At 34.8% G+C, this 23676-nt stretch overlaps 1 protein-coding gene across 15 annotated transcripts in view; it reads right to left on the minus strand.

Moving 5' to 3' along the window:
- LOC132701198 (eye-specific diacylglycerol kinase-like) overlaps positions 1 to 23676 on the minus strand; it is a 204652-nt gene that overhangs the window by 58565 nt on the left and 122411 nt on the right. For 13 of the 15 annotated variants that reach the window (XM_060668940.1, XM_060668949.1, XM_060668948.1 and 10 more), the window contains 3 exons: positions 9827 to 9974; positions 8890 to 9108; positions 7499 to 8184 (listed from right to left, as the gene is read on the minus strand). The exons of the other annotated variants lie outside the window; for them this stretch is intronic. In XM_060668940.1, coding sequence (XP_060524923.1) covers positions 7499 to 8184; positions 8890 to 9108; positions 9827 to 9916 — 995 coding nt within the window. In that variant the 5' untranslated portion in view covers positions 9917 to 9974. The remainder of the gene's footprint in view (positions 1 to 7498; positions 8185 to 8889; positions 9109 to 9826; positions 9975 to 23676) is intronic. 15 annotated transcript variants of the gene reach the window in all.

Below are 23676 nucleotides of genomic sequence, written 5' to 3' on the forward strand. Positions count from 1 at the left end.
TCACTCTCTTCGGTTGAATTTGAATCAATTTTGTTAATGATTGTGTGAAAAGCTATTTGCTTCATAAATAACATAACGACCTAACTTCCTTTGAGGGAACGACGTAATAGCCGTCACAAAATCCTGCGATTGTGGAACGGGTGGAAGGTAATAATCGTGTAATTTTGTGAGCAAATCATTGCAATTTCTGTGCAGCACCGGCAATTTCAACACGCAATTTATATTCACGTTCAACAGGCTGTCGATAAAACTCGCAGAAGGGCCGAAACGATTTATATTCGAGGCACTCTCCGGTGAAAAATACTGCGGAAAACTCGTCGAAACGAACGACTGGTCCTCGATTTGGTTCAGTTGGAGAATTTTTTCATTCTGATCGGAATGTGAAGTATTCTGCGTAATATGTTAAGCCACACCTTGATGACAGACATAACCATGTTCGAGGAAGCTTTGTCCTTTCTATAACGCACAGTTTAACAACAATGACATCCGGAGGTTATTAGACTAAACTGCCAGTAATACATTAATATATTAAAGACCATTTTCAATAGTATAAGGGCAGATCATAGGAAAACGGGATTTAAGACATGTATTTTTTCCCAATAAGTTGGTAAGGTGACAATACAATTATTAGTGCACTTTTATAAAACATCCTATATAACTGAAAATATGTTGAAAACGTTTTCTTTTGATTTAGTACAATACTTATTCAAACATTTTTCAAAATGTATATGTTTCCTACAGCAGAGCTTTTAAATGGGACTTATGTAAACCATGTGGAAAATTTGAGTTTTCCGAACAAAATCAACACAATTGATTTATAAAATGCCTCAAAAGAGCTGGCCAGCATTCCGGGTATCCGAGAATATGCTTGCGTTTCTCGGATGTGAAAAGTACGCGTCAGAATAATACTATATGTTCCTATAAAATTTTATCGTAACGTCTAAATGTTAAACTGAAATTGTTATTGAATTTTGTGGAAAACTTTTAAAATAGGTATCATATTTTAACATGAATAGGCACGTGAAAATTTTTTGATATAAGGAATTCATATCTAATGTTATGGGGATTTTAAATTGTAGAGGGCGCCACCAGCATCTATTTTTTACTATCTTAACAGTTTTATTTTTTGCTACTGTTTGTTTTACATTTTAAAGAAAAATTTCCATTTTATACAAAATTTTATTTTATCTTTTTTATTTATTTATCTATTTTATACAAAATGGTACTTTTGATAGAACGTCGTCATGACATTGCCATGTTAAAAAAGGGTACATTTGTTGCGTTCAAAAAGAAACACATTAGTTTTATTAGAAAATGATGTTGCATGTTTTTTTAAATATGGCGTCCTTTGAATTGATGATTGTTGAACTCTTCCATATTTGAACTCTGCAACATTGTTACTTATTTCACGGTAGCAAGAAACAATGTACTGACTTGAAATTCGGTGATGGAGAGGGCCAAACGACTTGTCCTTTCTCTAATATCCAACGATTTTTAATGTACTCATTTTTGACTATTCGCCATTTATATTATCTGTCGCCAAATTGTATTATAATTAGGTTCGCCAAATTGTAGACGCAGTATAAATAAACTAAATAGCTCTTATTACAAGGAATATTGGAACTTTTCCCTCCGATATGGTATCCTGTGAAAGCAATTTTGCTAATACGTACTCTCATCCAGCCTCCAGATATGATTAAAGTGTTTCGAAGAAGTGACGTGAAAAACGCAATATCGGAAATCTCGGAAGGTTCATTTTGCGTTCGACGTGTTCACTAAGGTTTAACCGCGCCAGGTTTGCACCATACAAACTCCATCCCGGATTTTAGTTGATTGAATTCCTTCACCGAAAGCGTTTTCCTAAAATCTTCGGATATTTTCAGCGTCTCCATACATAAAATTCCATCATCGGCGAGATATTAGAAGCTATAAAATATATAGGGCGTATATAAAGAGAAGTAGAAAATGCATCACATTTTCCATTGGTAGGGAATTGTCGTGGCTTTGCTCATATGTTTCCGCATTGTTTGTACTGCAAACGAGCAAGCGGTTATAATCAGCGTTGTCACTTTGGCAACGTACACACGTCACGAGCAATGGAAACCGACATTTGAAATCTGCACGAAATATGCTTAAAATTCAGTTCTGTTGCGGTGATATTCCAATTTCAAAGCTCTGTGCCCGTTCGGCGACATCAAAAGCGTAGCTTAAATGGGAATTAGAATTAGATAAATTTTAACGCAGTAGTTTAAATATTATAGAATTACGGCGTATGAATCGCTTAGGCTGGGAGAAACAAACTCAACCCAATCTTGAAATAATATTTCATTGAATATTCCAAAATTCCGAAGATATTTAGGCCTAGCAAAAGACATTTTGCTGAAAGGCTTATAAAAGTGTCGTTTTCTCGAGGACGATTGAGATACGATTCATTAAAATCGTTTGTGTCCTATCTCTGACGAGACTAAATCACATTAAAAAGTTACGTTCCAATAAAACACATTGAAAACTTCACCAATCAATTTTCTTTTCTGATAAATGGCAGAAAAAATTTATTATTTTTCAGCGAAACATCTCAGAGTATTTCGTATCTATTGTACCTCACATCCAGGTGTATATAAACGTGGTGCCACCAACAATCAGGTACACAATAGCTCTGTCGCTTTATGGTAAATTTGCATTTGTATTGCAATTCATCAAAATCACTAGGGAAATGTTTGAGATAGATGGAATAAAAATATATTCCTTGTGGTTACAGTTTCGTGTATTAATAATCACTTTATCAAGTCAAGTAATGTATATGCATGACGTTCATTTTCTTCGTAGTATGTGAAATATAATATAAACGTAATATTCATTTCAATAAATATGCTATTTATGACGGCGATTCCATTCCAGTTTCTTTACAGGGGGGATCTTTTGGCCTGAACCGTACAAACTGTAGTGACTTAAATATTTTTAAACTATTTCATATTAATGTACAATCAATGTAGATGAAATTTTAATTTTTACAACATTGAACAGAGTTAATATTCTGTGTGTGTCGGAGCACTGGTTGAGCAACCAGGAACTGAATTCCATTAAAGTTGGTGATTTTGTACTGGCAGCCTCATTCTGTCGCCCGGAGGGCCAGCATCGTGGAGTAGCAATATTTTTGAAATCTTGGCTGAAATAAAAAACTTTAGATATGTCGAATTTTTACATTCAAAGCCACGCTGAATTCTGCGCCGCAGAAGTTCTGAATACTAGAACGGTACTTGTGACACTCTATAGATCTTCGACTTATGGTAGTTTTTCTATTTTTGTGGACAACTTCAATGCTATGATTAACTTTCTTTTCTGTAGGTATGACAGAATTATAATTGTTGCGATTTTAATGTCGATCTAACATCAACTTCTAATCAGTCATCTGAATTGAAAAATTTAATACAGTCCTAAGGCCTGGAGTTTTTTGTGAATGAGCCCACCAGAAATGTTATGTCAACTGTATCTTGCTTGGACAACGTAGTCTCGAATTTTCCTTCTCGTGATTTAAATGTTAGTGTTTGTGATCCTACTTTATCGGATCACTTTGGTCAGCTTATTAAGGTTAATGTAGCATCAAACTCCATAAATAAAAATAAGAATAATGACTATTTTAGATTAGTTAATGATAAATCAATAAGTGTCTTTATCGATAAACTGTCTCGAGTTCGTTGGCCTGACCAGATTTGGAATGCTCAGAATGCTAATGACATGTGCACCTCCATTATTAATACCCTGTCTGAACTCTCAAAAGCATCTTTCAACCTTACTAAAGCTAAGGAGCACCGCTGCCCTTTAGTGTGGTTTTCTAATGAACTGAGAGAAATGCGTAAGCGTGTTTATGACTTAAAAAGAACGTAGAATTGTTATAGAATCACTGACTGGCATAGATATAAAGATTACCATAGAGATTATAAACGGGCTATTAAAGAAAACAAAAAAATGCGTACGACAATATCATCACTACCTCGGAGGATACGTCCAAAATTACGTGAAAAATTGTTAATTTCGAAAGGAAAACAAATAAAAATGCAATAATATCTACCACAATTTTGTCAGACACTTTCAATAAATTCTTCTCATCGATTCCAACTAATATCATAAACAGTATAGCCACACCGTCGACCAGTGCCTTGAGTTTTTTGTACCGTTTCCCAAAACCTCCATTCTCTTTTTTTATGCCACCAGTGTTGGAATCTGATGTAAGGCAAGCCATACTCAGACTTAAAAATTCAAAGTGTCTGGTCTATTATATATTGAATGCCAGCATTTTCAAAAAATGTCTAACTTCACTTTTAGGACCCATTACCTCACTTATTAATAAATCCATGGAGGAGGGGGTTTTCCCCCAAAAACTTAAGATCACAAAGATTTTGCCCTTGCATTAAAAATTGGATCCAGAAAATCTAGATAATTTCAGACCAATTGCAATTGTCCTAGTAGTAAGTAAAATTTTTGAAATTATAATTAAAGACAATTTAATGAACTACTTTGAGGACAAAGGACTGTTTAATCAGTCTCAGTTTGGTTTTCGCAGAGGGAAGTCCACTATTCGGGCTTTGCTTACATTGATTGACAGTGTGGTTGAAGACCTGGATGAGGGTCGCTCAGCCTCGGTCACCATGTGTGACCTTTCGAAGGCCTTCGACTGTGTTGACATTGAGATTCTGGCTCAAAAGCTTGAATACTATGGCGTCAGAGGCAGTTCACTGAGTCTGATTGAATCGTATTTGGCAGACCGTGTGCAATATGTATATGTTAATAGTACCGAGTCTAATATGGTAACGGTTAATAGGGGAGTTCTCCAAGGATCCATCCTCGGTCCCCTCCTGTTTCTAATTTATATTAATGATCTGGTAAAGGCCGTCGATACGGCAAACTGCATTCTATTTGCCGATGATTCGACCTTGATCTCTTCGGACAAGGATATTGCAACTTTGAAGGTGATGGCTGACGCTGATCTTCAGGCAGTTGACCAATGGTTCGCCGCCAATAAACTTAAGCTTAACACATCGAAGACGAAAAAAATGCTAATAACATCCAACAAAAGAGCTGTAAAGTCACAGCCTGCTAAGCTTCTAGGTATCTTTCTCGATACCTTCCTAGCATGGTCGGCTCATATCGAGTATCTATGTTCCAAACTCTCGTCTCAAATCTTTGCATTAAGGCAATTAAAAGACTGCATTTCGCAGAAGACCTTAAAGACTATCTAATTTGCACTCTTTCACAGTCATCTGATCTATGGCGTGCTTCTTTGGGGTAACTCTTCAGATGCTGATCGAGTTTTTCGGCTTCAGAAGGCAGCAGTTCGTATTCTCCAAGGGGCTCCTCCTGGAGCACATTGTCGTGAGCTTTTTATTAAATTTAAGATTCTAACTCTGCCTTCCCTATTCATATACTACAACCTTCTGGAGGTCCATGCTGGTTTGCAGAGGTATCCTACTCATGGTGACTACCACTGCTACGACACACGCGGATCTAGCAATATTGTTCCACTTAAGTCTAGATTAGCCACTACTCAGAAAAATAAACTAAATTTGAACATATATAACATATTTGTGAACAACTATAACCGCTTGTATAAAGCTAACGCTAAGCAATTTACGATAAGAAAATTTAAGTTATCGGTTAGAAGCTATCTTTCCAGTTATTATTTTTTACTCAGTTGAGGAATTTCTATCGCATATCCCAAGAATATAGTGTATACTGTTAACTCAAGCAAATATTTTTATTTATAATTTTTTTTTCTATAAATATATGTTTATATACATATTATTTTTTCTATTTCTTGTTAAATTTATCAAATTGTTGTTGTATTTATATTTTCTTCTTTTTGTTATTGTTGCTGTTATTTCTATTTTGTTATATTACTGAGTTTCGACTTCACAAATACATGTATTTATAGGTGGTCAATAAACGATATCTATCTATTACCTACATTTTGAGGTTGGGACCCACTGAAGTTCAGTTAGTCGAGAGACTTGTTGGAAGTGAGGAAACCAATCTGTATTTTGTTGACAGATATTTCAGAAAACTGCCATTGCACAGATCCGTATTTGTAACCACTTTTATATTTTCCATACGTACACTACACTTGCTAGTTCTAGGAACTTCTTATAAAAAACAACTCAAAGGGAAAAAATGCATTTATAAAAAAGTTTAACTTAAATTTACATGCGACATAAAACGAATTATTAAGAGACTGCAAGTAAGGGAATTTCGGGTTTTAGTCGATGCACACAGGACCAAATCGCCAATTTATGACATCGAAGCAATACTTTTCTCAAAAAAAATATTTGGAAACAAAAATATTTGTTGTTGGATTTCCGAGCTCCAACGCAGTAAATTTGTTAAGTGAATTAAAGAGTTTCTCGGGGAGACTGGAACCAGTGGTGGAAGATGAACAAACTTACGTTTATAACCACTACTGCACCACAACTTTATTTAGAACACTGGACACGTGTTTCGCCAACCAAGTTGGCATCATCGGCAGATGATAAAAACTAGTTTATATAAACTGCCGATGATGCCAACTTGGTTGACGAAACACGTGTCCAGTGTTCTAAATAAAGTTGTGGTGCAGTAGTGGTTATAAACGTAAGTTTGTTAAAGAGTTTCTATTCAAGAGATTAAGTCATCTCGTCATTAATAAATTGGCTTTACATCATCCCGAGCTTCATCCAGTCTTAACTACAATCTTAAGCTAAGCTTAAAATCGAGCCCCAGGGTAATGTAGATTTTTTCATAATGTCCTCCATGGTGCACAGAAACCATTAAAACGAGCATATATAATTAAAAGGTACGAACAAAGCTCAGTCATGTTTCCTCTTCCCTCACTTTACTATTAAAGGAAGCCAAAAGCACAAAAACCACGACATTGCAGCGGAACAAGCACATAACTTTCATTTAAAGGAACCAACAAAGCTCAGTCATGTGTTTTCTAATATGAGAAACCTCCTGGACTCATAGGTAATTTTGCATAGATACTTCATGATCTTGCCAATTTAAATTATAAATCATACAATTTCTTAACCTCATTTGATTAAAGCTGTGTTTTATTTTATTAAATAAAAGTTTTACATAGGACACTACCGGGTGACAAGGAGGCATAAGATTTTGCAATGAGTATACCATATGTTTTTTATTTAAAATTTGACGGCTGCAATACCAATGGTGTACCTTTTTATACGACCTCCATGTTGAGATATAGTTTTCACAGTTATATATAAAACAATTGTTTGTTTGTTTTTATGGTGGTCATTCGTCTGTTACCTCTAATACCAAGATTAAACTATTTTTGTCGTAAAAATGGTGATCTGATCCTGTGTGTCCGCGTGATCGGGCGGCAACGAATATTTTCACCCTTGGCACCGGACCACTCACCGACGCGAAATAAAAAGCGTAACATCGAAAGCAACATCTTTATTGAAAACAGTGACATCTAACGACATGCTCCGTGCTACAGCGAACATACCTATACTGCGCAGAAGCGTTCGACGGCGCGGCCATCGCCAGCGCTTTGTAACGCGCCTGCTCATCGGTCGGCAGCACTATGTCGACCGATCGCGATCTGAGAGCGACGTTGGGCCCAACAGGCACTTCCAAACTGACGCCGGAATGTTGCAGTTCCTCAGTCTTTTTCTCCGATACTTTTGAGAAACACGAATCGACAGACGCTGCCCGGTCGCGTCTCAAATCGGGCACCTGCAGGTAGATATCGCGCACCACCAACCCCGGGATGATGGTGCTAACGATCTCGGCATCGGAAAGCCCCCCTTCAGAAGTAGCGTCCGATAGGGGCTCGGATGGCGCATCCGATACGTTCTCTAATGAGGTACCCGTCGGTTCTGCGAAAAAAGCCTCCTGCCGATGTATTGACTTTCTTCGGGTCTGCGTGGGTGTTAAGGGCACGTCGGACTCTGGTTCCGGCGGGAAAAATTCGATCATTGGTGATAGTCGAATGGGCGGAGGTGATTGTATCGGTGGTGACGGTATGGTGGGAGATAGCGTCACCGTTATGCTGCACTCGGGAGGCGGGTCGTCTTCGCACTCGCTGGAGGAATCACTCACGCTGATGGAAGGCTGCTGTTGCATGGGTGTCATTTCCTCCGGAGGGTGCAACCGGTTGTACTCTTCCACGCAGGTGCAATGAACGCATACCTGCAACATGAAGATAATCGTGAATAACGTGTGGGAAAGTCGGCATCGGAAATGTTAGTTGATTTCGTAAAAAAATCTGTTCAAATATCTTTACCAAAAATACTGAAATACTCTTAAGGAACAGGTATAAGAGATTTGGCAAAGCTGCTGAAAAGTCAAGCGGCCGTGTAGGCGTTAAAAATAATCCAGTGCGCCTCCAAGAGTGCAAGAAAGTGCCAAGATGGCCTATTCGGGTTAGGGAATCGTAATAATGTAACACTGATATGGATACCAGAGCATAGTGGACTAGAAGTTTCTGAGCGCAAGCGAATAAACGACTCAGAGGAATCTCGTAAATAGCTAATTCGAAGGGAGATAGATAATATAAAAACGATTGGGATACAATATTCATTACAAGAATTACTTATATTGTAAGAAATAACATTCCCTGAAATAGAACAAGATTCTGAACTACTATTAAGGCAATGAGTTTTTGGTTGAATCATTAATGAATACCTTATTTTGCTGGGCAAGGGTGTGAAATTTAATTGTACATATGTAATCGACCACCATTTCTGTGACGAAATTGTCATTTATCGAAACAATTTTGCAACAAAAAAAACGACAAAATAATTTATCTACGCAATAGTTTGATTAACTCTGAACGTAAGTGCTTGTTTAATGCGAGTTATTGAGATAAAGTTTATATACCATCTGAGCACTTACCGGACTTTTACCCCCGGACGATCGCCTCCTCTGGAACCTCCTCAGGGGCACTTCCAGGTAATTCCCAGATTCCTCGCTGCCCCCCGAATCAACGCTTCGAGACCGTTGCTCGGGAAACTGCGGCACCCGGAGGAGAGCATTAGGATCAGAAGACTGACCCGCGGCCTGTTGCTGCCTTTTCGCCTCCAGCTGGATCTCGTCAAAGGACGCGGATCGCACCTGTAATAGTAAAGTGTAAAAAATAGCTGATGTTTCTTAACGTATGATAATTAATCGTTAATCAATGTACCCCAGGTTCATAGCAAAATAGTTTAATGTAAATTAGTGAATTAGTTTATAAAGTAAAATAAAAAAAATGACCTCGCTTTACTTTCGACAGGTCGTCAAAAAAAGTATTTTATATCGACGTAGTCTATCTAATCAGCCGTAGTAACGTTTGGCAAATCTATCGTACTAATGCTTTTCACATCTAAGATTTTTTGAAAAATTATTATTATTTTTGGGAATAAATAATAATTAATAACTTTGGGTTAGTTGAGCAAGTCTCGTAATTCTTTCATTCTTCCAAATTTTTGAGTCTAATGAACATATATTGAAGAATATGACTTCCGCCGCCATTTTAATAATTTCATTTTTCTGGACTAAATAAAATATTATTAAATAAAAAAAATATTTATGCCATATAGATACGAGATATATTGAGAACACTGAAAAAAGTTAAGAAGAATGATTATGTGCATGGTCGAGTAATTTCAAAAGTCCTTTTAAATAAAAAGACCCTACGACGTTATACAATCAATATGGTTGACAATTCAGCAATTCGACAGTTGCCTTTTGGGTGTGGTATTTTCGGCAACATGTCAAAATACGCGCACAAAATATCAAATTTTCACGGTAAAAAAGTAATTAAAGTGATAGAGAATGAATGGTGACGTGCCTGTTTGGGCACCTCTAAGCTGCTCTGGGTTTTCATTTCCGCTCCAGTCGGCGTACGGGACCTCTTGAATGTGGTCCTCAGCCGCTGCATGTCTTAACGGGGAAGACCTGGCCGTCGACCCCGGTGCCGGGCCTCTTTCATGTCGATACTGCAACAAAACTGAATTTTAGGTGTTTGTATTTAATTACATTTGCCGTTATACTTTCTGTTCGATGCCTGCTATAGGAATATGAGTTTCTAAGAAACTGAACTCGATTTAAATTGGAATGCAGCCCATATCGATTTTGTGAGCCAAATGTTATTTAGAGGGGGACGGCGAGTAATGGGTAATCATTTCTTTGTGGTAAATGTTAACACTAATGGCTAATACTTTTTCACCTGTTTGTTTTGTTTTTGACAATTTTTGGAGGCGACATGCTTGTATATATCTAACTAACAAATATTTATTAAAATGGTAAGTCCTTGCAATGCATTTTGTAGTAATATTGTATATATCCGGCAAAAGAAAGTTTTATCTATCTTAAATAATTTGAATGTGTTTTGTAAATAAATAATAATTCGACAAGATTTTACATAAATAAAAAAACATTTTCATGAAGTAACGAAAATTATGAATTTGACTTTATCATTTCTATGACATAATAATAAAAATATTTCGGTAAATGGGAGTGTCTTTTTTTTTAAAGAGCATTTCATACTACATGCATATATTTTAATTTTACATGTCTATTTCAAACTTCTAAGTATATCAACTTAAATGTGCTTTTTTCCAAGACTTTTTCAGAATAATTAAAGAAAATATTGTTTGATCATCAAATAATAATACATGATTTCAGTGAGAATTATATTGGTAAATAAATTAATTGAACAACGAGAGGCATTTATACAAATGAATCAGAGAAAGAAAGAGAGAGAGAGAGAGAGAGAGAGAGAGAGAGAGAGAGAGAGAGAGAGAGAGAGAGAGAGAGAGAGAAAATACGATTCGCTCTCGGCTGGGCAAGACTGCTGTGGTCATTCGCCCATTTTCCGGCATCCGCCGAGGATTTTTCTTTTGGTCAATGATCAACTCGTAAAAAGAAGTATAAACAATATTTGCTCTCAGCTAGCAAAAAAGGATTTTCAAAGATCACAAATCAGGAATACGGACGCTTCTGGGAATTTGAAAAAAAAAAAGCAAAAAGTTTCGGAAATGGCCAACCAAAGTAATACTAGATTACCTAATATCTCTTTTCGTTTATAAAAGAACTTTTTCTAAGAAATGTGGTAATAGGGTTCTTGAAAAGTCGAAATAAATTTTGCAACTCACATTACCATAAAAGAAAATGCTGCTACAACTTGATCACCTTTTTAGTTTACAAATATGGCCGCCATATACTCCGTAAATCAATGAGAATTAACCAGGATTTTTTCAAAACTTTATCAAAAACTACGACAAAATATTCCTATCTATAATCTAAGGTAAGACCCCAGGCTAACAATGTGTTACACAATCACGTGTCTGGTGGAAACAACAATGTGTTTACAACTTCGGTTTTTGCAATGTATTAACGAACCTGCATAAAGCCTACCACGAAGACATAATTTTAGCACGCAATATGGATGCAAATGTTGCCTGATGTTGGGGAAGAGTTAGGCCCCGAGGCGGCTTACCCTCTCACTTTGTATGCGTCGGGGCAGACATTTTGTATGAGTATCCATTTCCATGGAGATAAAACTTGTCATCTGCGAAACCCCGAGATTGTACTTTAATAACCAAAAAACTTGCCCGACAATAAACAGAAAATAAATTAAAATAATTATTTGCTTTATTTATTTATATTTATTGAAAAAATGATTTAAAATATAAAAATACCACCACTTAGTAACGTAATCCATTAAATAAACTGGAATGGGTCCAGAAGTGTTGTCAATATCGATTTTGTAGAGCAATTTTTATTTAGAGACTGACGGGTAGTGATGGGATTCCTTTCCTTGTCAAACCCGTTAATACGAAGCGACTGTTTATGTTTGTTTCTGAAGTTTTCCACCATATTTTGTGGATAAATATTTTTTTACTTCTAATACTAAGAAATGATTTTAATCTTATTTTGAATTACGCAGTTGAGACATATTTTAGAAATAAAAAGTAAAGCAGTATTTGGGTATTCTCTACCTATCGATCTAGTTTTTAATTTAAATTAAATTTAAACAGAAAATTTCAATTTTTTTCTTTAAAATTGGTTGAATGTATATATATATATATATATATATATATATATATATATATATATATATATATATATATATATATATATATATATATATATATATATATATATATATATATATATATATATATATATATATATATATATATATATATATATATATATATTCTCACGTATTGATTCACGGATGGAAAAATGTGATGACACTATACTCCGGGATATCATCCGTTCGCTCGTTGAACTCCGACTGGAATCCTGCAAATCCTGCATCCGACTGGAATCCTGCAGACGTTTCGCCAAAATCTCACTTGGCATCTTCAATGCTCGCGCTCCGAAAACACTTCGAACACTGCAGCAAGTGTTCGAAGTGTTTTCGGAGCGCGAGCATTGAAGATGCCAAGTGAGATTTTGGCGAAACGTCTGCAGGATTCCAGTCGGATGCAGGATTTGCAGGATTCCAGTCGGAGTTCAACGAGCGAACGGATGATATCCCGGAGTATAGTGTCATCATATATATATATATATATATATATATATATATATATATATATATATATATATATATATATATATATATATATATATATATATATATATATATATATATATATATATATATATATATATATATATATATATATATATATATATATATATATATATATATATATATATATATATATATATATATATATATATATATATATATATATATATATATATATATATATATATATATATATATATATATATATATATATATATATATATATATATATATATATATATATATATATATATATATAGAATAGTATATTTAGTCTTGTACTAATAAAAAAATATATGTTGCTATTTTCTGACTATTAATTTCTTTCTTTCCTTCATCATTAAATAATAATGTGTACATTATTTCAATGAAATAAACAAACAACGAGAATGCTCAATTCTCATATTTGTATAAAGGAACAACAGAAAGACAAGAATCCCCATTACTTGCGGTCTTTTCCTATCGTAACATTTGCCTGACTTTTTTATGATGCTGTTGGCATTTCAAAAAATATCGACTCCTTAATGTGCCAAAATATGAAACAGGTCCTAAACCTATCTAAGCTTCAAGCACCGTATCGTACTCTATCCTCTAACCTTATAAAAACGCATAAAAATTAACGTCAAAAACATTTATTTAGAAGAATTATGAATATGAATTTTAGTTAATAACTCTTATTAATCAATACAATGTCAAACGCTCAATTTTGCTTATCATTTTCATAGTATGGTGAAAGGTGGAAGCAGTTACGTATCTACAATTATAACTTAGCTTTTGATATCTTTCACCAAAGGAGGAGCTCATTCAAACCAATCTTATGTATATTCATTCAAATGTTCGCTGTATATTTTTAGGCGTTGTATGAGAGGAGTGTCATACATACAGTGTCACTGGTCATTGGACCCCTTCCTGAAAATGCACTTCGTATTTAGAATGTTAATTAGTAACAAAAAATGAACCTAAACAGCTTTTGTTTGTATCAAAAATACAGCACAGCAATTATGCAGCAAAATTGGGTAAAATATATTCGTCCATTAAATTTACCGATTTAAATATACTGATGTATTTTACATGTAAAGCTTCGTTATTTTGCAATCAATATATTCCAGGAAAACTGTTTCGCAGTGCCCGACGATTATAAACAACCGATAAACGTTTTTTGCATTAAAAATAAAACAAAGAATTCAATTTTCGCAGTTAATACACCCACAGGAAAGACCAAGACCGATGTCCACAAAAGAGGATAAAGTTTTCAGTAAGGCTTTATTCTCGGCGAGCGCAAGGCTGTCAAGCATTGTTTTTTCGCCCCCAACTAGACATATTTCATTTCCGGATAATGGGACAACGATCTTGTAAAAGAAGTAGTAACATTGCAATTTAATAATGTGACAATAAAATCCCAAATTTTACCTGTAAGATACCCAGATATCTTTGATATATATGAGATAAAAATATGCAATTTCATGTGTTGATCGGATTGAATATTGCGAACATTTATAGCAAAAATACGATTGAATTGAGCTTTCGGTTTCACCGGAAATAATCTTAACTTTCTTATTTTAGTTAGAACACCATGTATATTTTTAATTTTTTGGACTTACTAAACAATTTTAAACAATTTTTGTCTAGCATACTTCATGTAGAAAATCAATAGTTTTTTTAAATACCAATACAAAAACCATATACTTACTACACCTATTAATTATTAGAAGACGCGGTGTCTATAACTGTTAAAATCTAGATTATCGTTTCTTTTGTTTTGAATCCATAGCCAACTACGCGACGCGTATGATTGTATATAGGTGACTGTGCCATTGTATTGATTTTCGTGCGAAAGCATTGGTAACAACATGGAAGTTGGAAGTTGAATTTATCATAATCAATCTTTGAAAAATCGGTTCGCGATTACTGCATTTTTTGAAAATGACGTCAAATTTTGTTTTTGTATTGAATTGAGTTTTGAATGAGGAGAAAGTAACCTTATTATTTTTTGTTCTGGCCTACTTTTTACCATTAAGAATATACAGGGCGTTCCATTTAAAATCACAAAGTTGAGGAGATTTGTTGTTTTTCTGCTGCTATTGTTCTTATACTACAAATGTTGTCATCCGGTATACATTTTTATTCAAAACCCTTGCGCAAATCACTAAATATACATCTTCAGCAATTGTAAGAATCGACACTGGTTCAGTTTATTGGCTATACTGTACTTCTACACATTTAAATTAAAATAATAAAAAAAATGATACTGAGCGATTTTGTTCGCGACCAAAAGAAAGGAGCCAGGGCAGAAAATTACTTCGATAAAGGTTGCTCAGTGCGAGGATTTTGGAAGTCCGGTGAAAGAAGGTATCACTAATTTAAGGAAAATTTACCGCATAGTATCGAAACGCTTCCCATAAAGACACAGCTTGACGGGTAATTTATACTTGCCCGTTTCCAGCCCCCGTAGAATTCCAATTTCTTTCTCACTGCCTGTTCCCCACCCCGAAGAGCTTCGGCATTTTGATTTATAGGGCTTACTCGCTCGAATAGACGTTTAATTTTGAATCGACATATACAGGGTAATTTATGCTAATCGGCCTTTCAAACTTTCCGGATACACGGATTATTTTTAAAAATTATTTTCAAATTGCCAACTTCGAAAATTAAGACTGAAACCCGATCCCCGATCATAGACGCTCTCTAAACGTAGGAAATTTGTTTTTTAATATGTCGCTGTTTTCAAAACGTTTATTCTATTGTAGTAAAACTTAATGTTTCTTAAATAATTGTCAAATTCTAAACTTAAGTTATAAAAAAGTGCAGAAAATTTTATATTCAACCTGCCATCTCATAAAGCGTACGCAGAAAGTTGAAAAACAATGTTTATTTTTTTCATTTTTGTTTAATATTAATATTGTTTATTTAATTTACTATTATTTATTATTACTTCTATAGCATCATGAGTAAATCCGTTTATTTCTCAATGACAATGCAAACTAAAATTTTCTTTCTATCAAACTAGAATAGTTTCAGTAAACAAGCCAGTACGGAGTGTTTGAGTAATAGTAATAATATTAATTTGTCATACATAACTCAAAAATGATATTGTTTATTTTTTCAAAGAAACTTCCACAGGCTAATGTAATACATTCTATAAGACTTCTGAATTCATCCTGCGCCTGTTTTTGTTGACTGAAACTGGCTCGCATTTTATTCTGTACCTGCTTTTATATTGTTTGAGGGGCGGAGCTAATTAAACCACGTCTCGTATGACTGATTCCCATGTTGGTGACAGGTAAAGACCTGAGTCGCGGTTAAGATTGTTAGGTTGCTAATAGATTTCTATAGACTCTCGGATGTTTCGTTGGTAGAAGAAATGATTACATGCAAGAATTTTAGTTTTTCCGAATAAAATTTTATGTCCGGTTTCGTGATTGTGTTCTGTTACTGCTTATGTGTTTATTTGTCTTAGCCTTAAGGCTTTTTCAAATTTTTTGAGCCTAGTTGATATTTTTCGTCCGGTTTCTCCAACGTATTCTTTGTCGCATATGCATAAAATTTTGTCTTTGACAGATCGAAGATGTTCAGAGATTTATGGAGAAGTGGATGATTGGCGAAACGTTAGCTATTTCGAGAATTCAGAAGTTTTATAAAAAGATATTGTTTATATTTATTTCTCCATGTTTTTCCTTTACCTACCTAATAATTTCATGCTGGTGTTTGTCAACAAACATTTTTTAAAATGGTAAATTCTTGTGTGGCATACGTTTGTAGTAATATAAATGTCGAAAAGAGAAAATTTATTTCATTGGGTAAGTGAAGGATTGCATTGCATATTACACAATCTAATTTTGATTTATAAAGTTTATTAAGTAAATAAAATATACGATAACATAAATGAAGTCTTGAAATATAAGAATGCATATTAGTCCGTTTTACTTGGAAATAAACAATAAATCAGGACTTAAGGCGGATTTATCGATTTTGTCGGAAAATTGTTGAAGAAAAATTGAAGTTTGAAAGTTGTCCTAAGAAATAAAACATATTTGGTCAATACAGATATAGATGAATATATCTGTTTTTTTTTAAATAACAGTCCTGCAAAAATACATACTGTTAAAACCTTCGAAAGGCTAAATGTTAAGAATTTCAGTTAATTTTAATTTTTATAGTTTTTTAAGGAAATTAGCTTATTATAAATTTCATTTTATACAAACACCTATTTGCAGAATTAAATTTCTGTTTAGAATATATCACTAAATAAAATAATTACACAACAAACACCGATTCCCATTTATATAAAAAATAAAAATCCCCGTTATTAACTGCATTTTTCTGTTGTCAAATTTGCCTCCGATACTAATGAGTTCGTTATTGACAATCTCTTCCATAGCAACGTCATGTCGACCGAAAACCGTTTTAAATGCATTTAAATTCTCGATTGGTTCGATAAAATTCGGCGAACCTGTCTGTAAACGCGTTTTCACACCGGTGTAAATAATCCATTAAGTAATCCGATAATGAAAAAGTTCTGACAAAGTTCGGAAGTGCCATTAAACTCTGCCGACGTTAAATTGATACTTTGGTCCGGATACGCCCCGCGGAATTTCAATAATTTTCACCCCTCTAATATCGGCTCTAAACGGGGAATAAGATCATCACATTCGGCGGAATTGATTTTAGCAAACTTCCACTGTAAACTGATAATAACAGCTTTCACAAGTGTGAAATCAACTAGCTTTATAACGCTGCAGAAGAGTTAGTCTAATTTCGCATTGTGCTGAGTTGGTGGTCAAAACAAAGCGTTCCGCGTTCCGTATGCTCCAACCCAAACAGGACCGGTCCCCTTCTCGGGGAGGCGACGCGAATATTCCACCTCTGTCACAAGCAGGCACTGCGTTATATAGAAGCCGAGCGCCGGGCCCGCTATTGAGTCAGTCGAAAGGCGAAACCCGAACGCGCAATGTATGTAAATAGGTATGTTGTATAAATTATTAGTAGTGTGTAAATAGTGACTTATTTTGAAAGAAATAAAGTTTTACAAAGAGTGAATCGTTTAACTTTAGCGTCGCGTTTAGCGAACGCGAACAATTTTTGTCAATAACAAGATAAATGACACGCCTGTGAACCGAATAGTGTTAAAGTACATAGAGGTCTTTAACATTGAAACAATTTGACCATCCCAGATGTTATTGTTTTTAAAAAATGTTATCGTTTTTTCTTCTACAAAAATCCTGATAATTTATATATTATATATTCATATATTCTACTATTTGTACATTTGGTAAATTGTTATTGAAATACTTAAATTATTATTGCTAATAATTTAGACAAAAAAATGTAAAACAAGTTTATTGATTTTGAAGAAAAATTAAAGTTCTGAGTCTATTGCGTTTTTAAGGATTTTAAAGAAAAATTTAAGTTCTGAGTCAATTGGGTTTTCAGGAATTTTGAATAAAAATGAAGCTCTGAGACAATTGCGTTTTTAATTCTCAACCCTTCATTTTAGACATTCTAATTTACATTAAAATTAATTTTATTTGACATCCCTTTTAACAAACATATATTATATCGAAACAGGTTATTATTTGGCCGCAATGCACTCTAATTTGGTAATTTGTTTTTTAACCTCGGCATATACCACGGGCTGCAGCAAAATCGATTTGCCGAATTGGATTCGTACAGAGAGATTATAGTTCCACTGAATAATTAAAATTAATATTCTGAGTAAATATAACGTGATATAATTCGGTTCAATTCCATTTACGACGAAAATTGCATTTTCTGGACGTTCCGAATTTATTCAGTGAACCAAGACGACGGGTAATATTTGCGTTGAAAATATTTCAATATTCCTGACGTATGACATAAAGAAACAAGGTTGTCGCGATAAATAGGCCAAAAACTCTATAAATTCTCGGTATTTTCCTTAACCCAAATATAACCGAAACTTTTCCAACTCGAGACATTTATTTTCCGTTTTTAAAACTAACAAAACTGCGGATTGTCCTGCAATGCAGTAAAACGTTTCTGCCACTTGGGCGTCCAGGAATCTCGCCACAAATATATAGGTATATGACCGGCAAAGTCTAAAGTTAAGGTTTTCTTTACAAAACATAGATATTGTATAGAATGACTAAGAATTTCTGGCAATAGATTAAATGTTTTTTTTCTTCCCTCTAAAATATTCAATTATGATGATGTGATGTGATTTGATGATGATTTGATGTGATATTTTTCGTAGATTTTAGCCACGGATGTTATTTTGACGTTGGTCATTTCCGACGGTCATGTTACACGTCACTCAGTAAAGATATTCCTGTTGTTCTGCAAATATGTTTTTTCACTCATCCGTTGAGCTCGGTTGCCGCTAAAACCCGTAACAGAATTAAAATATAAGTTCCCGCACTCTCTGTCGGACCTTTGATGTGTCTTTGAAACGGGCCGCGGCCGCATATTTACATACGCGGGGGTTTCCAAAAGTATTATATACTTAAAAATAAATAATATGACACTCTCAATAAAGTTATTTCAATATTTAAATATGTTTTCATAGGAATTAATGTTTATGAATTAATTCATGTTCTACCACAAAGTTTAATAACTCCTTTAATCGAGCTGAACGAAAAATTGAACCCTTAAAAAAGAACAAGGCTTGATTCCTATTCTTATCAGTAAATTCCACAGAGTGTTTCAAATATGTAGTTCACTAAATTCGTATTTTTTCCATGTTTAGTATATTAACACTATTGATTTTTAAATTAAAAAAAAACTTTCAAGCCTTGTTATTTTTTAATGGTTTAATATTTCGTTCGGCTTGGTAGCTTCTATTTCAAAGCTTTGTAGTAGAGCATGATTACATTAAGTCTTATAAAATAAATTTAAATATTTGATACATTTTATTATAATTATATATTTATAATTAGTTAAACAGTTTAAATGCAAAGCAAGAGATTAAAATTTTGTTTATATAATTCTTCTTCTTCTCCTCGTTCCTTCTCCTAACGGAGGTTGTTATTATCATAGCTGTCCTAATCTTGATAACAGCTGCTCTGAATAGTTGGTTTGATGTCATTCCAAACCGTTCCCTTAAGCTTTTGAGCCAAGAGGTTTTTCTTCTCTCTTGACTTCTTCTGCTCTTGATCTTTCCTTCCAATTTTCTTCTTTTTAGAGAGTTAATTATTTCCTCCTGTTTCGCTGGAAACGCCGTCAGTCCAACGGATTTTCAAAATAAAGTAATGTTGAAAAAGATTAGCATCGCATTAGCATGAGTCTGCTCCATTGTTTTTTTCTTACACTATCTATCTTGTGTTGTCTATAGTAAGAATTCTGTTAACATTTACTTTCTTTTTAATAATCATGTATTTAGTTTTCTTAAGGTTCATGTTTAGTCCATATCTTTCATATGATTTACCCTCCGCAGCAGGGTTTGCAGATCTTCAAGCTTGTCGGTAACTATAATGGTGTCGTCCGCATAACGTAAGTTGTTTAGAATCTGTCTGTTTATGGTAACACCCTCCTGTCGTTTATCCATAGCTTCGCTGAAAATTGCCTCACTATATTCGTTAAAAAGTATCGGAGAAAGAATACAGCCCTGACGCACTCCTCGCAGAATCTGTTTGGTTCCAGTAAAGATTCGCTATGATTCTGATGTCCCGACTATCAATGTTTATGTTCTGTAATATTTCTATAAGTTTTTGGTGTTTAACTTTTCAAAATCAACGAAACAGGTATAGACAGAGCCTCTCTAGTCCCCATACACTAAAGCCTAAGTGCCTATCGCTGATTTCGGAGACCAACTTAGCGAATATTTTATTATGAATAATTCTCAAAAACACCTTCAAAATGTGACTCATAAGAGCTAACGTTATAAATGTAGATGAAAGCCACTGTCTTGGAATAACTCCGGTTGAGTATATGATATTAGACATTTACAAGGATCATAATGGTATCTTCATCTATATTTTAGCCTCCTCAGCATGGCTAAGAATCAGTTCAGGCCGATCGTCATTGAAAAAGTCCAGCAAATCAGCTGTGGCTTGACATCCGAAATAATACTGCCGTCGGAATTTCTCAATTTCTCAATTTCTTCATACCGGTTATCTCTTTCAGCTTGCTATGCAGATTGAAGCAGTCATATCTTCGATCTTATTCTTCCACTTCATCACACTCCCTCCTTATCCAGTCTTCTTTGGCAGATTTAATTTTTCTTTGAACGATGTTGTCGATTTATTTATATTTGATGCTGTTATTTTTATTCTTACGCCTTTCGTCCATCCAAGTTTGTCTTGCTATTCGTTTTTCTTGACCTGCTGTTAATAAAGCGTTTTGTATGCCATACCATGTCGTTAATGTTAGAAGTTAGACTTTTTGTGTCGTTTGCTGAAGTACGCCGTGCTCTTTAAGTTTGCTTACATCGATTCTACATTTATTTATTGGTTGTTTCAATATTTTCAGTCTAACTTGAATACTGGAGCGCTACGGGGTTGTGTTTTGGCAAATTTAACAGAGTTCTTATGTCTGTCTCTTATCAAAATAAAATCAATCTGGTTACCCACTATGTTATTTGTGATGTCTGCCGGAGATTTCCAAGTCCATAATCTGCACGTGGGCAGCTTGAAGAAGGTGTTCATAATAACGAATTTCTCCATTTGGCAAAACTTCACCAGCCTACTTCCTCGTTCATTATACCCTCCCAGGCCAAAACCTTCCAACGCAACCCTCAACTTACTCCTGTCCAACCTTGGCGTTAAACTCACCCATAATTATTGTTGCTTCGGGATTTTTGGTATTTTTCAGGGCGGTTTCGATTTCTTGGTAGAAGTTATAGATTTCCCGTTTCTCCTTGTCTGCTGTAGGGGTGTACACCTGAATCTTATTGACCTGAATCTAAAATTTGAGCATCATTACACGATATAACAAGGATATAAAACTGCGTTATTTGAGTCTTTGCCCACAATAACTGCGACACCATAACGATGAGCTGGGTTGTTGTTTTCAGAAAAGTACATCATACCATTCCTCGTTAGGTACCTTCCTGACCCTGACCACTGGACATCACTGATACCCAAAACATTAATATTTAGTCTTTCTGCGGCTACATTCTCCAGCTTTCCCGGTGCATGAAGGCCTCCACGTTCCATGTAGCAACTCTCATGGTTAACACGGGGATTTTTCGCACACTCTGACCATCTAAGGTTCTTAGGACTGAGGGTCATTTGTATTTTGTTTCAAGCCATGATAATTGTACTAGGAAAGACTGTTCAAAACTGCTATAGTCACACTTATGGCATTCCAATAATGAACCGGTCCAGAATAACTTTCTATACGCCTCACCTTGGTACTACTGGTGGTAGCTGCAGCCATCCACCAGGAATGTTTCTCGACCTTCTGGTCTAGATCCGTACTGTCCTGTCTTGACTGGAGGAGCGAACATCGCATCATCCAGCCCTGGGTGTGAGGACCAGTGCCCCAGTCACCCTCGAACAAAGGTACTACCTCTCCAAATACCCTTAATTAGATTTGTTTTGTAATTAACATAATAGGAGTAACTAAAAGAAAGCCTATATCAATTCGCAAGTACTTTATGGTGTTTTTGGGTTTTTCGGAAGTGAATCAACTGAGCCATAAACAAATGAACAAGTATAGCTACCCAAATGTGTTGATTTGAACATTCTGACTGACATCCGAAGCTTGCAATATACACCCATCTTTCTTAAGAGATTGAATATACTATGAAATATAGCGGTAAGCAAGAAAATCAATTGAGAAAGTGGGCTACTGGATTTTTCTTGGAAAGAAAGAGAAAAAAGCCTTTAAATTAATATTACTTGGCCTCATCTAATGGTCAACGAAAAAAAGACAGCCCCTCGTTTAATTTATTGCCACAACTTTCCACTTCACAATACGTCACAGACATTTTGCTCACTTATTTCGGTCGCCGAGTAGAAGACGTGCGACGTTCATTGCAAACGCACCGTGTACATTGTCGACGGCGTCCACTAAAGTTCGCCTACTGCCAACCTACTGCGAGATAGGCGGCCAAACAGTCTATCGGCGGCATGTTGCCGAGTAATATATTATTATTTATTTATTATATATATTATATATTTATTTATATGCTCTACCTAGGCATGGTTTAATAAAAAATAAAACTAACAAAAGTTGAGGGATTCTCCTAAGCCGGTGGATATGTTGGCAAAAATAGCAAACTTTAGAGAACAATAGTTGCCTCATTCGAAGCACCTACCCACACATTCGCCACAACGGCGTTGCTGCTATTGAGAAGCGAAAACCGGTAAATGGTAGATTTGATTTTTCGTAGATTGGTTTGTGCAGTTAAACACTGGGTGTGCCTAAAAGTAAAAAAAATAAATTTAGTGTATTTCGCTGATCGGTTTGGCAAAGTTTAATTATGCCATCGCATTGCTGCCGTGTTTTTTTTTACTTTTACTTTTTTATTTCAGAATACTATAGAAACCTTAATGGAACATTTATTATCCTTAGTAAATCTAATGTATTCTATACGAGAGAAACAAAATTGTGACATCTAGTAGAGTCGTGTACCCATATATTTGGCAAAAACGTTGGGCAAATATTAAAACAATATTTAATAAACCTCTTTGAGAAATTTTTTCTCTGGATAATTTCATCAACATATGCAGCGTCTAAGAATTTGATGATTCATTGATGATTTCTTATAATTTAGTTTTTTGATGAACAAAAATTGAATCCGGTGATCCGGTCAGTAATAAGTTTCAAAATACCCAATCGCAAAAGTCAGTCACCCGACATTTCGGTCAGCAGTTATGTAATATCCCCTGTACAAACAATCTGGAGCTATAAAAGAGACAGTATTCTTTGAGGTGATGCGAACAATAGATTTAAAGCGAGTGAGTCAACCTATTTTGTAAACTATAAAACTAGTCTATTCCGGGTCAAATTGGTTTATCCGTTTGAAGGAAAGGAGCACAAACTATTATCATGGAGATTATACTCTGGATTCCAAACTTTGCTGGTAACTTATATACGGTGTGTGCCGTAGAAAGGTCTTAAAACGTTGACTTTCAAACTTGGACAATTGAATAATGCTTTTGCTCTTTTAGAGACAT

The sequence above is a fragment of the Cylas formicarius genome, unplaced genomic scaffold (assembly GCF_029955315.1).
Source record: "Cylas formicarius isolate icCylForm1 unplaced genomic scaffold, icCylForm1.1 PGA_scaffold_4__25_contigs__length_36172078, whole genome shotgun sequence".
NCBI classification, from domain to species: Eukaryota; Metazoa; Arthropoda; class Insecta; order Coleoptera; family Brentidae; genus Cylas; species Cylas formicarius.